Here is a 21,997-nt window from a genome sequence, read left to right as displayed (position 1 = left end):
AATTTGAGACCTGCCTCATCCATATTCATGAGGTAGTTCGAATCCCGGCCCACTATAATTCGAAGTTTTAAGAATCAACCTATTAGTGCATAGGTTGGATGGTAAGAATCTTTACTGTAATTTACACAAAAAGTATCTAGGAGTCAAAAGTAAACTCTAATCACAAACAACCATTGACATGACAGAAAGGGGGATTGTGAGTTGAATTATTCAGTGACACCACGGGGATACTATATAGTCACATTCACGTGAGACACATACCCAAGGTGAGAATTTTCCCATCAGTTGTCTATCTGTTCCGCCACTTTTACATCATATGGGTTCTCCTTACCCAGGAGTTAGTGCAAACACAGTCACACAAGTTGGAAAGAGGACTATGAGAGTAAGAAGACCCTGCGTTTTTGTCTAGTGAGCGGTGTCAGTGTAATGCGACAACTGAAAAAAGCAGTGCAAGTGAGTGATTGGTGAAAGGATAAAATTAGGTGAGACTGAGTAGAAGTGGAATTTTTAATGTTTTCTCTCAGCTCCCCAACCATAAAAGCAATGGTGAAATAACAGATTTAACAAAATATCTGCTCAGCGAGTGGTCAACATGTTTCTGCATAAAAGGAAAGTGCCTATGCATTCATCAGGACCTAGATGTTGCTACTGCTGTCGAATATAGTGAGAAAAATAAAAAGGAATCATATCACCTGTTTGTCAGGTTCAGATGCTCCACCACAATCTAAAAAATAGAATCATGTCAACAAGAAAAGCGCTGCGAGGCCCTAGGGAAGCGCTGCGAGGCCCTAGGGCAGTTATGCGCTATACAAATGCAATTTTTCATTTCATTTCATTTCAAATGAAGGTGAAAAGAGACAGACTATTTTAAAAAAAATACACTCATCAGTATTGTTATTTTTGTAATCATGTCAATTCATATATCTAGACATGTTCTCACTCACCCAATTCGTGTGGGGATCGCGCCTCACCTCACCTGGCTGCAGCTCAGGTAAATGAGGAGCACCGCTCTGTTATGAAAAAACATATATATACATAAGCATTCCACCGTTTATCCCATAAGTAAGTAAAATCAACATTACTGACCAGAGTCAAAGACGCTAAGAATAGTATATAGTGTCTTGTTGCACATCATGATCGTTTCAACAATCATAAAGACACTGCCCTATTGCCCAGGTCAATTGTTATACATGATCTCTGCATTTCATTCACTCCGTCCTTAAGACGATATTATGATGTTAGAGCTCAATGGCGATTCGCTATTAAATTATTTCAACATAGGGAGGTGGCCGTGTGCGGATGTTATCTCCCTGTTGGCAATTAATAGCTCCCTCGGTCCAAGGTAATTGACTCTTCACGTAGAATGCGCGCGAAGGACAGTAACACACACGGGAAGCCAGAACCATTACTGGACTCGCCAAACCGGCTTAAACATAACGAAAGAGAGAGCGGATATCGTCTCTCTGTTGAAAAATAATAATTTCCCTCGAAGCGAGAACACACTCTGACTTGCCGCGCACCGCGCGTGAGAGAGGGGCAATCACACTAAAACGAACTGTTACAGCACTCACCTATCCGTCGGTGTCTCCAGGCGTTCCTCTGCGCTGAACATGGGGAGGCACCGAACGGATAGGGCGCTGTCTATTTGATTGTTCGTCTGTGATGCGCGCACGTGATCGCGCATGGAATGCTGGATCTTGTAGTTCGTAAAAAAAGAAAATACATATTACAATTACGTTTTCACTCTGTATCAGAAAACGTATTGCTAGGGAAATATCTAGAAACAAACCAAGCGCTCTATTGGCGGTATATTGCAATGGTCTGACTATTTAGATCATAGCCTGAAATGATCTCTCGCGCATTCGCGCCACAGGTACTAATGGGTATATATACCTTGTAGTAGAGACTAGAATCAGAGAATAACGTTGTTGTTGAATGCAGTGATCTGACTGTAGCACAACTTGGAGCAATCTATTATGCTTTCATACAATAGAAGATAAAGAATACTGTGAAAGGAGTTAAAAGGAATTGAGACCGCTGTTGTTGGATAAAGCCTTTTAAAGCTGTTATTATTCTATCACTGTGACAGTAGGTCAAATGTCACTAGAAAGTGACAAGTGTGTATAATGAAATTTGTAAAGCACCCCTCTAGGCAGCTTGGATGATAGGAATTAATGTAATTCTCCTAGCAATATGTATGTGTGTGGAAGGCTATCAATATAAATATATACAGCCAAAGGTTTCGATGACTGATAATGTGTTGGTATTGCCATCAGTAACAGGAGTACATATGGCTCAAAATTGTGATAACCTGTTCCTTTGATAGCCGTCAACATAAGTACATTATTTCATCATAGCGACATCCAGGGTATCGGTTCATTCAGGCCTTCCTTGTCGCTGTTAAGCTTATAGACCCATTTCTGTTCCTTTTTAAACAGAAATGTGCTTATATTAGGACAATGGTCTGGGATAGTTGGCTGTTTCAATACATTAATTCTAAGAAGTGGGCTGTTAGACGTGTCGCTTGTTTACGGCACCGGACTGTGCTTTTATGTTCACATATGCGAGTTCTTATTTTTCTTGTCGTCATGCCCACATATCTTTTCGGGCATGGACAAGTGATGAGATAGATGGTATTCTCACTGTTGCAATTTGTGAATTTATACTGTTGCCACGGTCGGCCTGTCCCTATATCAACCATGGTGGACTTGGTTGTCTGTGGACAGACAGAGCAGTTTCCACAGGGATGATGTCCTTGTACAGGTGGGAGATCCCATAGGGTCCCCACCTGTCTAGTCATTCTGTTTTTAGGTCTGGTGTGTACCAGCTGGTCCTTTATATTTTGACCTCTCTTAAAAGCAAAGAGTGGTAGGGGTAATGTATCCCCACTGGTATTGAGAATAGACCAGTGTTTTTTATGATCTTTTGGACCTGATTAGATTTTGTGTGGAAAGTGTTCACAAAAGTCATCCTGTCAGACTTCTCTTTGGGGGCCGTTATGTCTAGAAGGGCATCCCGGTTGTTATTGGATGCCCTTTTCTTGGATTGGCGTATAATTTTATTTGGGTAATTTTTCTCCCGCAGTTGTTCTGACAGTTTGGCCGAATGGACCTCAAACGCCTCTTTGGTAGAACAATTCCGTTTAAGCCTAAGAAACTGGCCAAAGGGCAGGTTGTTTCTAAGTGCTCTTGGATGACAACTCTCATAGTTGAGGAGCGCATTCCTTGCCATGGGCTTCCTGTATAATTCTGAGATTAGACCTTCTGTAGTGGCCAATATCATTAGGTCTAGGAAGGGTAGGTGGGTTTTACTAAATTCAACTGTAAATTTCAAATAGATATTACAGGAATTCAGCCATTGGTGAAAATCCATAAGATCTGACTCTGAACCTCTCCAAACCACAAAGATGTCATCTATGTATCGCTTCCAGACTCGGAGCGATACATATTAAGGGTTGTTGTGGTTGAGCACCTTGGTCTGTTCAAATACATGGACATAAAGGTTCGCTAAACTAGGTGCGAAGACACTACCCATGCTCGTGCCAGATGTTTGGAGGTAGGTAGTGTCTTCGAATTTGAAATAATTTTCTTTCATTGCTAGTTCAGCTAAGTCCATGATAAAAGAGACCGGTGTTCAAGATTGTAGGTCCCTCTCTTGTAGAATTGTATCAATGACCTCCAAAGTCTCTGTCTGGGGAATTGATGTATAAAGCGATTCTACATCAAATGAAACGAGGAGATCAGTTGAGATGTGAAAGTCAATGTCCGGAAGGAGCCGCTGGACGTCCTTAGTATCCTTCAGGTACGTAGGCATTTCTCTTACAATTGGGTTCAAGAAGTGGTCCACAAATGTGGATAAAGGTTCTAAAACTGAACCAATTCCGGAAATTATAGGTCTCCCAAGAGGTGGTCTCTGTTGTTTATGGACCTTTGGGAGACAGTAAAAGTATGGAATAGATGGATGGAAAGTGCACAGATATTGGCCTTCCTGGGGAGTGATCCATCCTTCCGATGTAGCCTTTTCTACCAATTGACAGATTTTGTTTTTCAATTTCTCAGTGGGATCGTCTTTTAGCGGAAGGTACGATTTTCGATCCTGAAGTTGCCTTAGACATTCTGTTCTATAAGTTTCTGTGTCCAAGATAACAATCGCACCGCCTTTGTCCGCGGGCCTTATTGTGATTGTTTCATTAGATGTTAAAGAACCTAAGGCTAGTTTTTCCCTGTTCGGTAAATTCACATAAGGACTAGGTGTTTTGGTCTTAAAGAGTGTGTTAATGTCATTTTCAACTGCCTCTTCAAAAGCCTGGACTCTTGCTGGTAACCCAATAGCTGTAGGATTGAAGGTCGATGAATGCATAGGCACTTTCCTTTTATGCAGAAACATGTTGACCACTCGCTGAGCAGATATTTTGTTAAATCTGTTATTTCACCATTGCTTTTATGGTTGGGGAGCTGAGAGAAAACATTAAAAGTTCCACTTCTACTCAGTCTCACCTAATTTTATCCTTTCACCAATCACTCACTTGCACTGCTTTTTTCAGTTGTCGCATTACACTGACACCGCTCACTAGACAAAAACGCAGGGTCTTCTTACTCTCATAGTCCTCTTTCCAACTTGTGTGACTGTATTTGCACTAACTCCTGGGTAAGGAGAACCCATATGATGTAAAAGTGGCGGAACAGATAGACAACTGATGGGGAAATTCTCACCTTGGGTATGTGTCTCACGTGAATGTGACTATATAGTATCACCCCGTGGTGTCACTGAATAATTCAACTCACAATCCCCCTTTCTGTCATGTCAATGGTTGTTTGTGATTAGAGTTTACTTTTGACTCCTAGATACTTTTTGTGTAAATTAGGTTATTGTTGGGGGCACGTATCTAGTATGGAGTCGTTAAACTAGCCCTCGGACCCTCTTCTATGTAGTGTGTTACTTGTGTTAAGAATCTTTACTGGCCCCAAAAATACTGGTAACAGTTTGCTACCAGTATTTTGCAACCAGATATTCATACATCTTACCCTAGGTGCAATAGTCTGCATTAAAGACTTTTTATGAGAAGAGAAATAATCCAGCTCATTGCAACAGTGATTACAACCTTTTATGAAGAAACTGATAGTGAAACACAGTAGTCTTAAAAGCTCATACTTTTTTACTGCCTCTCTTGGGCTTGTCACTCAGGTTGAGAACTTTGTACCGAAGATTGGCTGTGGCTCGAACTGATGGCAGATAGACAATGTATACATGAGAAAAATATATTTTTGGTTGAGAAAGAAAATAATAAAAGTATTTTCCTTCGAGGAAAAAAGGTAAAAAAGCATGCCAATCAATCAGGGTTCTTGTAGAGTGCGACCAATCACCTGCAAGGGTCTCAAGGCGCTGGGGGGTGGGGTGTGGGGTTTTACAGTTCAGTCAAAGAGTTAGGTCTTGTTGTCCTTCCTGAAGTGAGGCAGTGATGGTGATTGCCTGAGATGCAGAGGTAGCGTGTTCCAGGTCTTCGCAGTGATGTAGGCGAAGGATCTTCCTCCAACCGAAGTCTTGCGGATCCGTGGGATAGTGGCCCGGCCCAGATGGGCGGAGAGGAGATGTCTGGTCAGTTTGTAGAAGGAGAGGTGGTGGTTGGATCCTGTGTTATGGAGGGCTTTGTAGGCATGCGTGAGGAGCTTGAAAGTGATTCTTTTGTTGATCGGAAGCCAGTGTAGGTCACTCAGGTGACTGGCATTGTGGCTTTTGCAGGGGATGTTCAGGATAAGTCTGGCAGATGCGTTTTGAATGTGTTGCAATTTATTTTCGAGTTTTTGGTTCTTGCTCATGAATTTCTCTTGGGTTTGCATCTCTGCTTTTAAGATTGTTATGTACAGGGTCTTTTATTTAAAGATTAGTTAGAAATCCAAATTAATGTAATACATCCGTAAGCATCCGAACTTGCTCTTCAGCCTTTTATTCCAAGTCTATTAGTGAAATCAGACTTTATCCTGAAAAAAATCACTTGCTCCAATTTATGACCTCTTTAGTTTGTACTACTCTCCCTAGTACGAACTCAGATTGATTGGGATCAACACCATTGGGAGGAACTCGCTGGTGCACTTGCCACCAGGGATTCGCGTAAATTTTGGCGGGCAGTTAATACTGGATCAGAAGATCTTCCGTCGGCCATAGAACCAAACATTGCCCCGAGTGTATGGCAAGCACCTTATCAGTCCGTATATGCAGCAGAGGAGGAGGATCTGAGTTCCAACCCCCGTTTTTCAAATAATGAGGCAGAGTGTGAGCCCTTTACAGAAAAAGAAGTACGGGCAGCTATTGCAGGGCTGTCAACAGGCAAAGCCCCGGGGTTGGATGGGCTCCCTGGCGACCTATTCAAACAAGAGCCAGGTGTGTGGTCACCCTACCTTTTGATAATTTTCAATGCTGTCCTCAAGGGCATGGAGATTCCCGGGACTTGGCTGGTCGCAGAGGTGGTCCCCATATTTAAAAAAGGCTCGCCTCTGCTCCCAGCCAACTACCGACCAATTAGTCTCATTGACGTGTCACAGAAGCTTTTTGGTAGGCTAATATTAGACCGGCTACAGAACTGGCTCGAGGAAACGGTACCCTGAGCCCATTCCAGGCGGGATTTAGAAGGGGGGTGTCCACAACCGACCAGATATTCCGCTTAAACCTCATTTATTGGAGGACTGCACGGATCGAGGGCGGCACCTTATACACGGTTTTCGTGGACTTGCGTGCCGCTTTCGATTTGGTGCCAAGATCTAAGCTATGGAGTGTGTTGGCTGAGTTAGGTGTTCCTCGAGACATCGTTTCCATCCTGATAAAATTACATCAGAACAATTTTGCTCGTGTCAGATGTGGGAGAAGTGGTAACTTAACGGAAAGATTCCCCGTTCGCAGAGGGGTGAGACAGGGTTGCGTGCTCGCACCGACCCTGTTCTGCCTCTTTGTGAACGGGGTAATCGCTCACCTGACAAGGATCGCCAATATTGAAGCTCCTAAATTGAACGGCAGCAGGGTGCCCGCTATAATGTTTGCGGACGACACCCTGCTGCTGTCCAAATCCCCTATGGGAAAACAGCGGGTACTGGACGGGTTTTTTGAATTCTGCACCGAAAGGGGTCTAGAGATCAATCCACAGAAAACAAAATTTATGATCCTAAACCCCACACCTTCTAAACGCCCCAATCCCTTGCTAGGTTCTGTGCGGTTGGAGAGGGTCTTCACGTTTGAGTATTTGGGGGTAACCCTAAACCAAAACATGACGTGGGGAGCACACCGGACTAAAGCCAATATGAAATTAGTCCAGATAGCGGGTGGCATTTCCGGGATTGCGAGTAAATCATCATATCGACCACTTGGCCCTGCCATCCAAATATACAAATCCCAGGCGCGGGGTGCAGTCACCTATGGGGGGGGGAGCTGTGGGGGCACATCTCATCCCAAGATTTGATGATAACAGAAAATAAATTTATCAGGCAGCTGGTAGCTCTCCCATCTAGCACCCCGCTCCTGCCCCTGAGACTGGACCTAGGTTTGAGGCCAATAGCAGAAGAACTCGGCCTCAAACCACTAACTTTTTGGCGACGACTCTGGAGTAGCCAAGATCTGACTACCTACAGATCTGAGCTACAGGAATTTATATCCCTACCAAATGCCACCAACGTGCCCTGGTTAAGCTATATAAAGAGAACCTGTGAGAGCCTGGGACTACCCGAATTATGGACTGACCCGGAAGGAGCAAGTCGCAGGATCCCACGAAAAGTGTTGTCCAAAGTTTATTATGACTATATGCTTTTTCTTGCCCTGGACACCACCCGTGATGGATCCCTAACAAATATTTTTATCAAAAATAAAGACTTATAACCTGGAATGCTTTTTGGATGGCATGACTCCTGTTTTAGTGGAAAAAACTACCTAGGCAGTAATTATAAAATAATAACACAGTAATACAAGGACCAACACTGAGAATGAACAGTTTCCAAATAGTTACACAAGTTTATTGCATTCACATAAACAATAGCTAAAAAATATACATTTCATGAGAATTGAGTATATATTAATCATAACATAAAAATTCTTAAACATAAAAGAGTAAGTTGTGTGTCGACGCGTTTCGGCGACCAGCGCCTTTCTCAAGACAGATTACAACTTTCCCAGGTAAAAATGAATTTGACACATAGGTCAGGAATACGACGCTAGTGAAGTTCCATCTACTTCTTTGAACCGGAGTTCACGTTTCTGATTATAAAATTGATTCCGTGATAATGCTTTAAATGGCGTTGCCTCCACACTTTGTTTATTTTGTAATCACTTATAGAAATCTAGCTTCCCAGCGATATCGGGCTGCTCACAAAATAACGGACGTATGTAGCGAACTCCTTTACCACGAACCACGGAACCACGTCCGAGTCAGACGTTCGCCTCCACGCGGTTGCTATCTACTAATCTAAGGAAATTGACAAGCTGCGGAAACGTAAATTATTCGTGTGGACTCCATTGCGCCATATCACGGGAAAGTAAAGGAGTTCGCTACATAGTTTAGCTACGCACACGGCCATCAAGAGCCTATCAAGTGTCAATCTGTTATCAATTTCCAATCACCGACGTCCGTTATTTTGTGAGCAGCCCGATATCGCTGGGAAGCTAGATTTCTATAAGTGATTACAAAATAAACAAAGTGTGGAGGCAACGCCATTTAAAGCATTATCACGGAATCAATTTTATAATCAGAAACGTGAACTCCGGTTCAAAGAAGTAGATGGAACTTCACTAGCGTCGTATTCCTGACCTATGTGTCAAATTCATTTTTACCTGGGAAAGTTGTAATCTGTCTTGAGAAAGGCGCTGGTCGCCGAAACGCGTCGACACACAACTTACTCTTTTATGTTTAAGAATTTTTATGTTATGATTAATATATACTCAATTCTCATGAAATGTATATTTTTTAGCTATTGTTTATGTGAATGCAATAAACTTGTGTAACTATTTGGAAACTGTTCATTCTCAGTGTTGGTCCTTGTATTACTGTGTTATTATTTTATAATTACTGCCTAGGTAGTTTTTTCCACTGATTTATTCCCTGACCTAGGGGTTGACTGTTATATTTTTGCATACAGGGAACCCTTGTTGTTTACAAGTATGACTCCTGTTTTAACAAGGAAGTTATTTCTACAGTGGAGGTATGGGACACTTCCTCTCAGGTCATTCACTAAATCATGGTCCCGTAGGTCCTCTGCAGAGGAATGCCCAGCTTGAGCCTATCACAAGGAGAATGATCTGCACGTGGTTCTTTTCTGTGAAGCCTATCGGAACATTAGAAAATACTGGCTTGTCCCCCTTCTTAAAAATTTGGGATTTAGACGGTTTTCTCCAGCGTACAGACTTTTAAAGACTGAACTATCTCCGCCGATTGTTTTTGCCATGGCAAAATACCTAACAGTAATGTGGCACGTTCGCACCCGCCTGTTGCAGGTGGCTGGAGATACTTAATAACTGTTCATTTTACTGTTGGCTAGATCTATCTTAGAAATGAATCTATTTTTTAATAATAATGTAACTTTTTAGACTAATGTTGCAGTATTACTTCAATCTTTTTTTAATTGGATTATTAATTGTTGTACATCTTTTATGATCGTGTAGATCGAAATAAAGATTGACGAAAGATTAGGATATCACACTGCTGACAGGTGTCACCAGACTTCACCTGGCACCATTGAAGGCTGTTGTTCATGCAGCTGTGGTTAGTCTCAGAAACTCTGGGTCTTCCTCCTATGCCAGTACCCTAATTCAGGAATTTAGGGGTGATTTTTTTATTCTAACCTTTCACTGACCAGATCAACATATTGACCTCATCTTGCTTTTTTCTGCTGAAAACTTTGAAGAAAGTTCTGCCTTTTGTTCTTTTTGACTTACAGAAATCAGTCATCAGTGCCTTGGTGTTACGAGGTAGGATTGCTGCATTGCCCTTTACTTGAGCATACATCAACATTCTCTAAATAAACTTCAGATACTGCAGAATGCAGCTGCCAGTCTCCTTAAGAAAATACCGAAGTTTAAATCAGTCTTGGGTGCCTTATTAGAGCTCCGCTGGCATGCAGTAATAAAGAGAATGGTCTTTAAGGCACTCTGCTTGGTGCACAAAGCACTTCATGATTCTGGATCTGAGTACCTGAAAAATAAAATCGTATGGTACGCACTAAATAGATTGTTGAGCTCTGCAGCTTTTAAAACTGTTATTGTTCCAAAGTCAAAAAAATCGCTCGGGGTGGTAGGAGCTTTGTTCATTCCACCTGTCGACTTTGGATTCAACTGCCCTGGCATATCTAATGTAAATCGAACATGACATGCTTTAGGAAACGTCTAAAATCCTTGTTGTTTTAATTTCTTCTGTAATTCATTGTCTCCCCGCGTTGCCTCACCATAGTAAATTGCAGACGTTAGCGCAAAGACACCCTAGGGAATTTGTGTGCTCTATAAATCATAAATCAAATCAAGGTAACCCAATGTTATCATATGGGAGCGGGAGGATTGCAGTAGTGAAAAACAAATTTAAGAGTTTTTCACTACTAGGACATGCAACTTTTTTAATATATTGCACCCTGCCCTCGTGGCTTTCCGGGGACTATTTTAGGGATGACATATGTATTAAAATGGAATGCTTGGCCCTGGCAAAAGGTTTATTTGCCAGGACGGAATGGCAGTTTAAAATTGAACCCATATGCTGCAATGGCAGCCCTGAGACATGTTTAAAACAGCTACTTAAGTGGGTGGCACAATAAGTGTTGCTACCCACTAGTAGCATTTAATGTACAGGCCCTGGGTACATGCAGTACCATTTTACTAGGGACTTACAAGCAATTGAAATGTTTCAATTTGGTGTAAACCAGTTCTACCATCCTAGGGGGAAACAGAATTTTAGCACTGGTTAGCGGTGATAAAGTGCATAGACAACAAAAACGTGATCAGCAAAAATATGAGGAGTGAAGGTAAAAAGCAAAACGTTTGGGAGAAGGCCACCCTAAAGCTGATGGTCTAACACTTATGGTACAGTTTAAAAACACCTGGGAACACATAGGCAGGATTTGAAGGTCACTCAGGGCAGTACATAGGGTTCTCCTTTCGTACTCCCCTTTGGACGCAGACTCTACATCTCCAACAACGAAAGTATTATATGGGTGTTGGAGGATTGTATTTATGGAAGTGTCAATCTTTCAGTTTAGCCACATCTTAAACCACTACAATTCTAGGAACACATGCTGGCTCTACTGCAACACAGGTGTCTATTACAGACTGCTGAAGCTGTACAAAATGCATCTTGGAATCTGGAGAACCATCTTTGAAAATAATATAAGCAGCGAAGGGAGTCAAATGAAACAAATGAACTGGCAACATCTTGTACCAAATGTATGACTTTCGAGCAGCCTTGTAAGGCTCCAATCTTTGCTCTCCTCTATTTATACCTCCCATGTACTTGTTGTAGTGTAGAATGCACACAGGTTTGTGCACTTCTGCTGCCGAACTCCAAACAGTCACAGGTGAAGTATTTATATTGTCAATAGTTGGGAGCATGTGGACATCTCTTCTGCCTGTACATTTCAAAGCAATTAGTTAATTGCTATGCAAGACATTGCTCTGTCACATTTAAAGTTTCTTACACACAAGCTCTTTAGGGTAAGCTTTCAGACCAGAGCGGATTGTGCCACATGCCACAGTGCCCACTTTGAGCAACTCTTTAAATAATTGCACTCCTTTGTACAAATTGTCAACATATAAATGGTGACCTTTTTGAGAAAGTGTTCTGACAAGCTCCCACACAATTACACTGACTCCAGGACAACCAGGGGGCTCAATTGAAGAATCCTATTAGTGTACACCCTGAAATTATACTCATATCCAGTGACACTTTCACACAACATATACAGCTTAATACCATAATGTCCTGTCTTGCTGGGTATGCACTGTCTGACAACCGAACAGCCCTTGAAACGTGACTTGCTATAGATATAGGTTGATGTTTAACATAGGTCTCTGAAAAATGATCAACTAAATGGTCAAGGACAGGCAGAATTTTTAAGAGACCATCACCATCAGGGTGATATTGTGGCAACGCTGTAGTATTATCCACAAAATTAAGCATCTTCTACAGAAGGGAATACCAATTTCAGAGGAGTTCAGAGGAGTTGGCCTAACGGCTAGGGCGCTCGACCTCGGACCTGGGGATCTGGGTTCGAGTCTCGGTAACGAAGCCAAAAAACCCAAAAAAAACCTCCTGTGATTCTGGGCAAATCACTTAATCTCCCCGTGCCTAAAAAATGAATGTGTGTCTGTCCTCATGTAACGTAACTGGTGCTATGTTAAGCGCTCTGATACCTGATTCGGTTCGGGTCTAGTTCGCGCTATATAAAACTCTGAAAAAAAAAAAAAACATGGTTGCTGGAAAAAAAGCAGTTTCCATCAAGGGTCTAGCAGACCTATATCAAGACAATTATAGCTTTCTTAGCATTCTCATCAAAAAACATTAAACCTCAGAACTGCTGGAACGGGCATGGAGCCGGGACTATGAACCTATCCTGAAAACACAATATCGTGCCGCTATTAAGAACTACCATACAGTCATCCAGAAGGAAAGAGCTGCTCATTATGCCAATGAGATCAGACTTAGCAGCAATCCTGCCAAACGTGTCTTTTCTTTGCTCAAGGACCTTAAATCCTCACGGCAACCTCAAGCCACCCGGCCTCCCTTCTTCCAATCAGCAGTGCAAGAGCCTCGCGGCCTTCTTTATCAAGAAGGTCGAGGACATTTATAAAACTTGTCCCCACACTGAGATTAGGGTCAGCCCCTCCCTGCGGTGCCCAGTCACTCTCTGTTTTCCCGGCGCTCGCTCAAGAAGTGACGTGCACGATTTTGTAATAAATTGAAATTAGGATCCCCTGAAGTCCCTTCCAAGCAGGATCTATTCTCCCAGAAATTTTTACCTCAACTTCTCTCCCCCTTTTGTAAACTCATCAATCTATCTCTGTCTTCTGCGGTGGTTCCCACTTCATGGAAACATGCCAAGGTGGTCCCTCTGTTAAAGAAGCCCACGCTGGATGCCTCTAAACCAGAGAGCTTCCGCCCTGTCTCCCTCCTCCCACTGGTCTCCAAGATCACCGAATCCCACATCAGTGCCACCCTTACAAAGTTTTTAGAAGACAATCTGCGTGACCAATCCCAGAACGGTTTCCTGCCACGTCATAGCACTGAGTCTGCCCTTCTGGCTGTAGCGGAACATCTGAGGGGCACCTCAGCTTAAATTTTATTGGATCTCAGTGCTGCGTTCGACACTGTGTCCCACCGGATTCTGCTGCAGTGCTTGGAGGACATCGGTGTTGGTGGTTCTGCCCTGGGCTGGCTCATTTCTTTCCTAGCAGGGCATACCTTTCAAGTGTCTGTCCCTTCCTTCTGCTCCCAGGTACATGCTGTCCACCAAGGGGTTCCGCAGGGTTCAGTTTTAAGCCCAACCCTTTTTAACATCTATATCCAACCTCAGGCAGCAGTGGCCAGGAACAAAGGATTAGTTGTGGTATTTTGTGCAGATGACACACAGCTGGTGGTGGCACTATCTGACGACTCTGGGCAGAGTGCACTCAAGTTTAAGGAAGATCTAACAGCCATCACAAATTGGATGACGACTAATTGTCTCCAACTCAATGCCAACAAATTGGAGATCTTGGTGGTGGTCAAAGACATCCATCTGTGCAGAGACCTCTGGTGGCCTGCCTCTCTGGGCCCTCCGCCGGCTCCTAAACCGGCAGTAAAAAATCCAGGAGTCTGGATAGACTCAGCTCTTTTTTTTAAAACCCAGACTAAGGTAGTAGCCGGGGTATGTTTCGAGCTCCTACGTATGCTCAAACCTTTGCTGGGTTTCTTCGACCCTAGTACCCATCAGGTGATCATTCAGGCCACAGTTCTTTCTAGACTGGACTATGTGAGCTCCCTATAGATCGGGGCCAATAAGAAAATGCGGCAGCCCGGGCTCTCCTTTGTCTGCCGAGAATCTGTTCCATCGCTAGTTTCATCCGCAAACTACATTGGCTGCCGGTGGAGAAATGTATTCAATTTAAGACTCTCTGTATCGCTCACAGAATTATGTTTTTCCAATCTCCAGCTATTCTGGCTAACCTCTTGGTGCCCTACCGAACCCACCCGCCAGTTACGCTCCATGGACCAGCACCTGGCTGTTGTTCCCCGGTTTAAGAGAGTACGGGCCGGAGGATCCTCCTTTCGCGTTTGTGCTCCTAAGCTTTGGAACTCCCTCCTCGCGTATATCAGAAACATGCAAAATCATTCTCTCTTCCATAAAGCCATTAAAACTTACCTCTTACCCGCATAACTGCCTTCTGTGCGTTTTTGGCTTGTTCATGACGGTTGCATTATAGCGGTGGGACGCCACGCTGCTGTGGCAGCTGCTCGCTCTATAAAACCCTGTAACATAACATAACATTTCATGGAGATTTGTAGGAGTTCACTGGGTGGTCCTAGAGTGGGTCTTAAGCTTTGCACTGTTGTCTCTCAACACAGTTGTGTTTACAAATTGGTCGGCTCAACAGTATCATCCAAAACACATTATCAATAAAAAGCTGGAAGAAATGTATAGGCAAAAGGTTCTCCGTATTAACTCTACACCCTGCAACAGCGCTAGAAGTGTGCAAGATAGACTGCACCATGTATGGGGCAGTCCAGGCTTCTGCCCTTCCAACAGGAAGCCCACCAGGCCCTGGCTGCAGTCACCTTGCTCATGGTGCTTTACAGGCACATCAAAGTCCTTGTCTAAATGAGGCACTTCATCAGCGCTAGTAGTGGATTCATTAACAGATGATTCTTCTCGGAAAGAAAATTTACAGCCAGAATCTTGCACTTGGTCCCCGGCCTCAGATGCAGACAGTCTCAAGGCTACGTTCAGAGGCAGAGTCAAAAATCGAACCCAAAACCTGCTGTTTGGTCAGGCTATGAGCAGCCATAATGCATACTAATAAAACTGTCACTAAAAAACAGACAACTATAAAACAATTATAACTCAACACACTGTGGCTGCATCAAACAGTAACGGCAAATATTGAAATCTCACGATCTGGAAAGAAACTATCAATACAAAACACACAATTAACTTTCTATGACAAAAATATACCTAGATACCTCTTACTTGCAGCGAACACCTAGAATGAGGATCAACTGTACCTACTCTGCACAGACACAGCAAGCATCAATGATATCCCACTAGAAAGGAATAACAAAAACACAAGACAACACATAGAACTTTCACAAATCCAAATGTGAATTTGAAAGACAATGAACCGTAAGCAGAATATGCTAAAATTATTACAACAGAAAAAAAACATACATTCAAGCATTGCAATGATACACATTTAAAGTTAAGATTACAAAAACAAGGTTGTGTACCACACACATGAGTTTACAACATTACAATGAAAAAACGCTAGTAGGAGAATATGCCCCAAATAAAGCAAAAGCTTTGCACTATCATAAAAAGTAAAACATCGTTAAGGGCACAAATGCACATGATAACAAATGAAACATTTAAAATAAGGGCAATTTTGAATCAATAAAGACTGATCTACACCTAAGGAGGCACAAAGCAAAGGGAAGAATTTGGCACCCTAGAATGGAACCAACCCTTACCCTGGGGCAGCTCTGCCCATACACAGCAACTTATTCCCTGGTGTCTAGTGGGTTGTGTAGCAGCAGAAGCTCTTCCCCTACCATCCATCCTGAAAGCATGTTGGGGGAGAGGCATGCTAGGGGAGGGGGGGTGTCAGCAATTCCCCCCAGTTGGGTGCCTGGACGTTGTGGGAATCATCCTTAGCATCCGAGCACAGGCGCTATGGACATCTCTAGCACGCCCATAGCACTGAAGGAGTTAATTACTTAGCTATAATGTCTACTGATACAGTTTCCGAGTCACCCACATTTTTATTGCACTTGTACACACATAATCCTTTTTGTTGTTATCCTCTGTTTCCTATTCATTGATGCTATTTCTATTTGCTGAATGTATATTGTTTGCACTCAGTATAACCTACATCTTTTGTACCTCGGTAAAGTGCTCTGTTATCTGGGGCAGTTGATAGTGGGGCAGTTATAACACATGGCATTTACCAATAACCACGTATGACAAAAGCCTACCGAGTTTTAAACAGGAAAAGGACGCATAAACATATAGCTTCTGGTTTTAACACACCAAGTTCCAAGTTTTGCAATTTCCCCATGTAAATTAAACCACGTTTAACCTGCCACAATCTCTCAGGGAAAAACTGCAGCATCAACTTGTAATGTCATTCCCTGTGCTCTTGTTTGTGCAGAGGTCCTAATTTTTAAGATATTTAGTAAGAGAAATGCTCACACATTCCCTCCACTTGACTCACTCTCTATGAACTTTCCATCAGATATTCTCACAGTCTTGTAGTCCCTATAAGGATTAGGATAAAGTAACAATGGCCATAAACATGTCAAAACCAGACTGAGTAAAAAGCTGATATTTCCGCTTCCTTTCTAGATGTGTTTTAAACTGGACATCACGATCCCACTTCCCTAAGCAATCATATTCATTTTATTTATAGAAATATAGTTAATAATGAAATAAAGTGAGATGTGAAATGGGATCCGCCTTAGCAATAATGCACAATTATCGCTCAGCTCGGATGAAAATCCTGATCTCATCAGGCTGAGGTGAAAGCTTTGTGTCCAAACATGAGCTGCAAAATGTAATTATGGTCTGCTTGCTTTTCATCAATAGTCATCAGTCACTAGATGCAGTTTGTTTGAGTTTGGTTCAGGAAAACAGATAAGCACCCTGTGGGGCCTTTTCTGGGGCCAGGTGGCAGTATTGTCGTTTACCTCTTTAGGCCCAGGGACCCAATATTAAAGCACTTCAGTTAAATAGCCAAGTTACTCCCTTTGGGTCCTCCTTGTAGGCACAACTTTCTTTTAGCACCCTAGATGCAGTATGACACAGACATTATTAGTCAGTTCTTTAATTTGAAGAGTACAATTACTTTGTATTAACATGTAGGTAAATAGATCACTACATGAAAGGACACATACTGAAAACCAGGAAATAAAGGATTTTGGGACCTAAGTAAGACTCCAAACGTTAATGTAGCTCCTATAAGCTCAGACTACATTTGTCATATCATTAGCATTATGTCCATTGTTATCGTAGGTGTCTCTTTTTCGGTCGATTAAGCCAGATGGTGGGTCTGCAGCTGAGATTCCAGTACCCAAGACAACAATAAAAGCGGTCACCTCCACATATGTAGTATCCTAAAAGAGTACCAGTTCCCAAAATATAGGGATCTCATCACAGTAGCTGACATTGGTGCTTGCCTTGCAGATGCTCGTAGAGGCCACTGGTGACCTAGGCTCCTGTCCAAGGTTTTCAGTTAAGGAAAGAGTTAAAATGACAGTAGTTCGACAGCTAGTTTAGGATGGAATGGGTGTGGGGGGGCGGGGGGTTACCCACTGAGAGTCCTTACAAATAGCTCTGGATTTACCAGTTGCAGTCCTCTGGATTAACATACATTGAAATCCACCCATAGTTTGAATGAATGTATGACATTACAATGAAAACTATTAAAAAGCATACCTTTGCAACGTGGTCAATACAACACAGCTTTCATTACAGCGCATACCATAACAGTGTAAGCCATTACAACACATATTCCATTACAACGAAAATTACTATTCTAACACCGCCGGGTGCTTACTTCCGGGAAGGTGCTGATCAGTGAGGGACATGCGTTGTAATGGCATGCGTTGTAATGGATCCTGCGTTGTACAGACCGCGGTATAAAGGCATTGCGTTGTAATGCCTGTGTTGTAATGGATGTTTCCCACTTTTAATACAAAGAAAAATTAGACGTCTACAAACAAGTTGAAGAACTGCAATTATTGCCTGGAAACTGTATGCAAAATAAAAACGTACATGCTTGCCTGGATACAGGTAAAATCACATCATTAAGGAAAAAAACAATCTTGAGTAAGTTTAAAATGCAGAAGCTTTTCAAAAACATTGTACAAGCTGTGTGCATAAGAAGGACTCAAAGACTTTGTGTAAAATATTGTCATTGGGCACTACAACAATGAAATTAACCCTCATTTATGCCATTGCATCAGGATATGGATCAAACATTTCAAGGAAATTTCGCACCCTTTAAATATCAGATAAATTACATCATACTTCCCCATTATCTAAGAAAAGTCTCTTTAGGAGAAGCTAAAACAATTGGTGTGAAAGGGTAGTCCTCCATTCAGGTTAAATAGACAACCGGGAAACCCTTCTTTTATTTATATTTATTAGAAGCTATGTTTGCCTGTGCGTTATACATACTGTGGGTGCCCATGGTCTAACCATGTCCTTTGCAGAGCATTTGACCAAGTAGATGAGAATGCCATGTTTTCTACCTTTTTCCTGATGACTTCTTTATAATGGTCATTTCCTAATGGCCAGGCCCGGACTGGCCGTTGTGGGCACCGGGCAATCCCCCGGTCGGCTGCAAGGGTGGGGGCCGGTTTTGGGCCCTGGGGGCCGTGTTTGTTGCAGAGCCGTTTTTGCAGCATAGCTGCAAAATCGGCCCTGTAACAAAATAGGCTGAAAAGCGGCCCTGGCAAAGCGCTCGCCCCCCTCCCGCCCAGGGGGGCGGGGGGGCCGGCCGAGCACTTTGCCAGGGCCGGTTTTGGTTCCCAGTCCGTAAAAAACGTTCTCACTGTGCGCTCAGGAAGCAAGATTCCCTGAATCTTGGTACTACACCACTCTAATGCTGACATCGAAAATGAAAGTAAAGAATGCCATTGTTTTCATCCACCTGATGGTACATTTCTTTTGGCTATGTCCTGGTGAAAGAAGACGATATTAGTGTTGTAGAGTTGGAAGTAGAATGAAGAAGAGGCCAGTGGAAGCTGCTGGGAAGGTGAGGAGGGACCTAGCAGTACTTGTGGCCCGCTGGACGTGCTCCGGGGGATTGCTGCATGGGCTGCTATGTGACGTGGAGCAGCTGACTAAGCCTGTGGGTGCTGAAGACTGCCTCCCCCACGTTGGTGATGGCTGTTTGTACGGCCCGGTGGGGAGAGGGCATCATCGCTGTTCTCAGGGGCCACGAGAACGTGGTGGTGAAGATGGTGCACATAATAGACTACACAGGATGTGCTTGGTTGTGTGGGAGTTTGGAGCTGCTCTTTGGCTTGCACTTTCTGTTGATCTGGGGGCCACCATTTTATGCCGAGGTTGCTGTGACTCTTATCTGGGCCCACCATCTTGTTGGCCTCAATCGTTTCCTGCGTGTACAACTATCCTTCTTTCATTAGTCTGTCCAAACCTGCCATTGTTTGCCATCAATGCTGCGGCAGTCCTGGAGAAATGTGTCATGGAAGTGCTTTTGTGTGTGCGTCAGTGCGTGTATGAGGAGGTGTTACAGACGCATGTGTGTGTGTGTGCGCCTGTGCGTGTATGAAAGACTATGTTCACATTTCTGTGTGCTTCTGCATGTCTGTGCGTGTGATGGTGTGGACATGTATTTGGGTGTTTTTGTATTAGAGCATGAATCTTTCCCCCTGCCTGCTTTTCCCCTTACGTATTTGTGCTTATTGTTTATCTCGACCATACAAGTAACTATGTTGCCATGCTCTAATAACTGTGTAACATTTGTAACAATGTAACCTGTAAATATGATCTGATGCTCATGTAAAGTGCTCTGATACCTCCGGGTCTAGCCAGCGCTATATACAACCTTTAAAATAAATAAATAAATAAAAAAGAAATTGTGTGTTTATTAAATATATTGAGACAGGGGTGTGAATAGGTTTATCGATTCTGTGTAATAATCTAATATTTTTTTTCTCAGAACTTGGAAAACTACGTGGAAGCCTGGCAGAATCCCAAAATGAAAATGTATGCCTACGTGATGAGGTGAAAGAATTACAACTGGTGTCTGAGTCACTTGTATCAAAAGCACAAGAGCTGCAGAAATCACTCAAAAATGAAAATGAGTTTCAAAATCGATGTCAAAACCTGGAAAACAAAACATTAGGTGAGAATCTATGGTGGGTATTGCAGTGGGTTACCATCTTCCCTTTAATATTGTCTGGGGGTTTGTATACGACCAGCAGTGTTGGTCTGGCCTTTTGGGCAGTGTGTTTGTCTGCCACTGCCAGATAGACCAGCTTGAAAGGGAGAGTGAGTGGTCCATTTGTTTGGTCCCAGTGGCTGTGTAGATACAAAAAAAAGAGCCCACACACTTGCTCTTTCAAGTTGGTAAATCTGGCAATTCCAGACTGCCTGAAAGGCCAGTCCAACACTGAAGGTTAGAACCACAATGAAGGCCTTCTTCCTAAGTATTAACTACCCCTTTTTGTATAAATTGGGGGTGGGACGAGCATATATATATATATATATTGTTACATGCTGGCAGTCGCAAGTAGATAGTTAGCTCAAGTCAGCTCCTGTCTTGAAAGTTCTGGGGTGATTCATCAAGCAGGTGCTGAGATAAAAGGGGGTACCCAAAACTTGTTTTCTCCATGTTAATTTCCATAGAGAACTTTTGTCGCAGCTACAGCCCGAACTGCTGAACGGAATGACACCAAATTAGGCAGAAAGATAGCTCTTGGTCCAGAGTGCACTACTTGCTTTAAATGGTGTAAACCCGTTCAGTAGTTCCTTAGAAATTCATATATAAAAAAATATTTGTATCTGGTGATCACAATGGATCCGCGAACCCTCCCGATCGCGAGCTTGATCCTGATTGGCTCCCAACACTTCAAATTAGGAAGTGTTGGCAGCCATCTTGTGACTTGGTTGAACCGAGTCACAAGCAAACTGGTAAAAAAATATTTAAAAAACAAGAAAAGGGGGCAGGGTAGAAAAACCCTGACCCCCTAGGCCTGCTCAGTGGGTGCCACAGGGATCCCCAGGGCCCCAAAAAGCATTTTAAAAAAAAATATTTTCAGTGGAATTTGCGTAGGGTGTGCTAATCCCGCCGAAACCCCCCCAAAAAACTGAAGCGCTGTCTCTCGCGCTCTGATTACAATAACACCCGGGTGGGCAAGGTCCCAGGGGCAATGTTTAAAATACATGCGGGCTGTGTGGGCCCCCGCAGCCCGGGCACCGCCACCTCCGGGGCTTTTTAATGATGAAAACGCTTGGGTGGGCTCCTGCCCCCTACACTGTACCTGGGACCACCACCTCCCCAGGACATTCCTTTATTAGGGTTCCTCATGGGCCCTGCCAAGCCCCGGGGACTGCTCCCTCACCGGGGCTTTAAGGTTGAAATGCAGTGGGAGCCTTGCACCCCCCGCAACCCCCGGGACCGCCACCTCCCGGGGATTCAATCTTTTAAATTAAGTTTGGGGGGCTCCACCCCCCCACACACTACCCCGGGGATCTCCACCTCCCCGGGAATTTAAAGGTGTTGGGAAGGGGGTCGTGCGGCCCTAGTCCAGGAACCCTCCTTGGCCCTGGGGATCGCCACCCCCAGGGCAGGCTCCAGCAATGGCCCGGGGTGCTCACCCCCGGGACATTGCAGTTTGCTATGGCAGGGCGGGAGCAGTCATAGCAAACTTCTGCTTTGCTTCATGAAGCTAGAGCAGGAAAACTGCTCTATCGTCCATGAAGCGAAGCAGAATTACTTTTGGGCAAAGGGAGCTGCATGTTAGCAGGTCCCTCCGCCGAGAAGCAATGCCAGCTCCCGCAGGAGGCCTGGAGCCGGCAGGGACCGTGGGGGCATTGGTGCTCAACACTCGGCCCCCACATCATGACCATGCCCCTGTAGATGGGGTCTTAGGGGCCGAAAGTGGCCTAGGAGGGGGGACACTCAGCCCCCCTCCCTCATGAGGCAAAGCTCCGGGGGATGGGGTCCCCGTGGCCGAAAAATGGCTTCTGTAGGGGGGCCACATGGCCCCCTCCTTTAAATATAGTTTTGTTTGTTAAAATAGAAGTGGCCATGCCCAGGA

General features: G+C 43.7%; 1 protein-coding gene across 1 annotated transcript in view; it reads left to right on the top strand.

Moving 5' to 3' along the window:
- The window catches only part of LEKR1 (leucine, glutamate and lysine rich 1), a 635,278-nt gene that overhangs the window by 328,157 nt on the left and 285,124 nt on the right, over positions 1-21,997 (top strand). The window contains exon 6 of the mRNA XM_078665467.1: positions 19,894-20,079. Within this exon, the coding sequence (XP_078521593.1) occupies positions 19,894-20,079 (186 nt within the window). The remainder of the gene's footprint in view (positions 1-19,893; positions 20,080-21,997) is intronic.

The sequence above is a fragment of the Lissotriton helveticus genome, chromosome 11 (assembly GCF_964261635.1).
Source record: "Lissotriton helveticus chromosome 11, aLisHel1.1, whole genome shotgun sequence".
NCBI lineage: Eukaryota > Metazoa > Chordata > Amphibia > Caudata > Salamandridae > Lissotriton > Lissotriton helveticus.
Note: the sequence above shows the minus strand (reverse complement) of the source record. Positions and strands in the feature narration are given on the sequence as shown.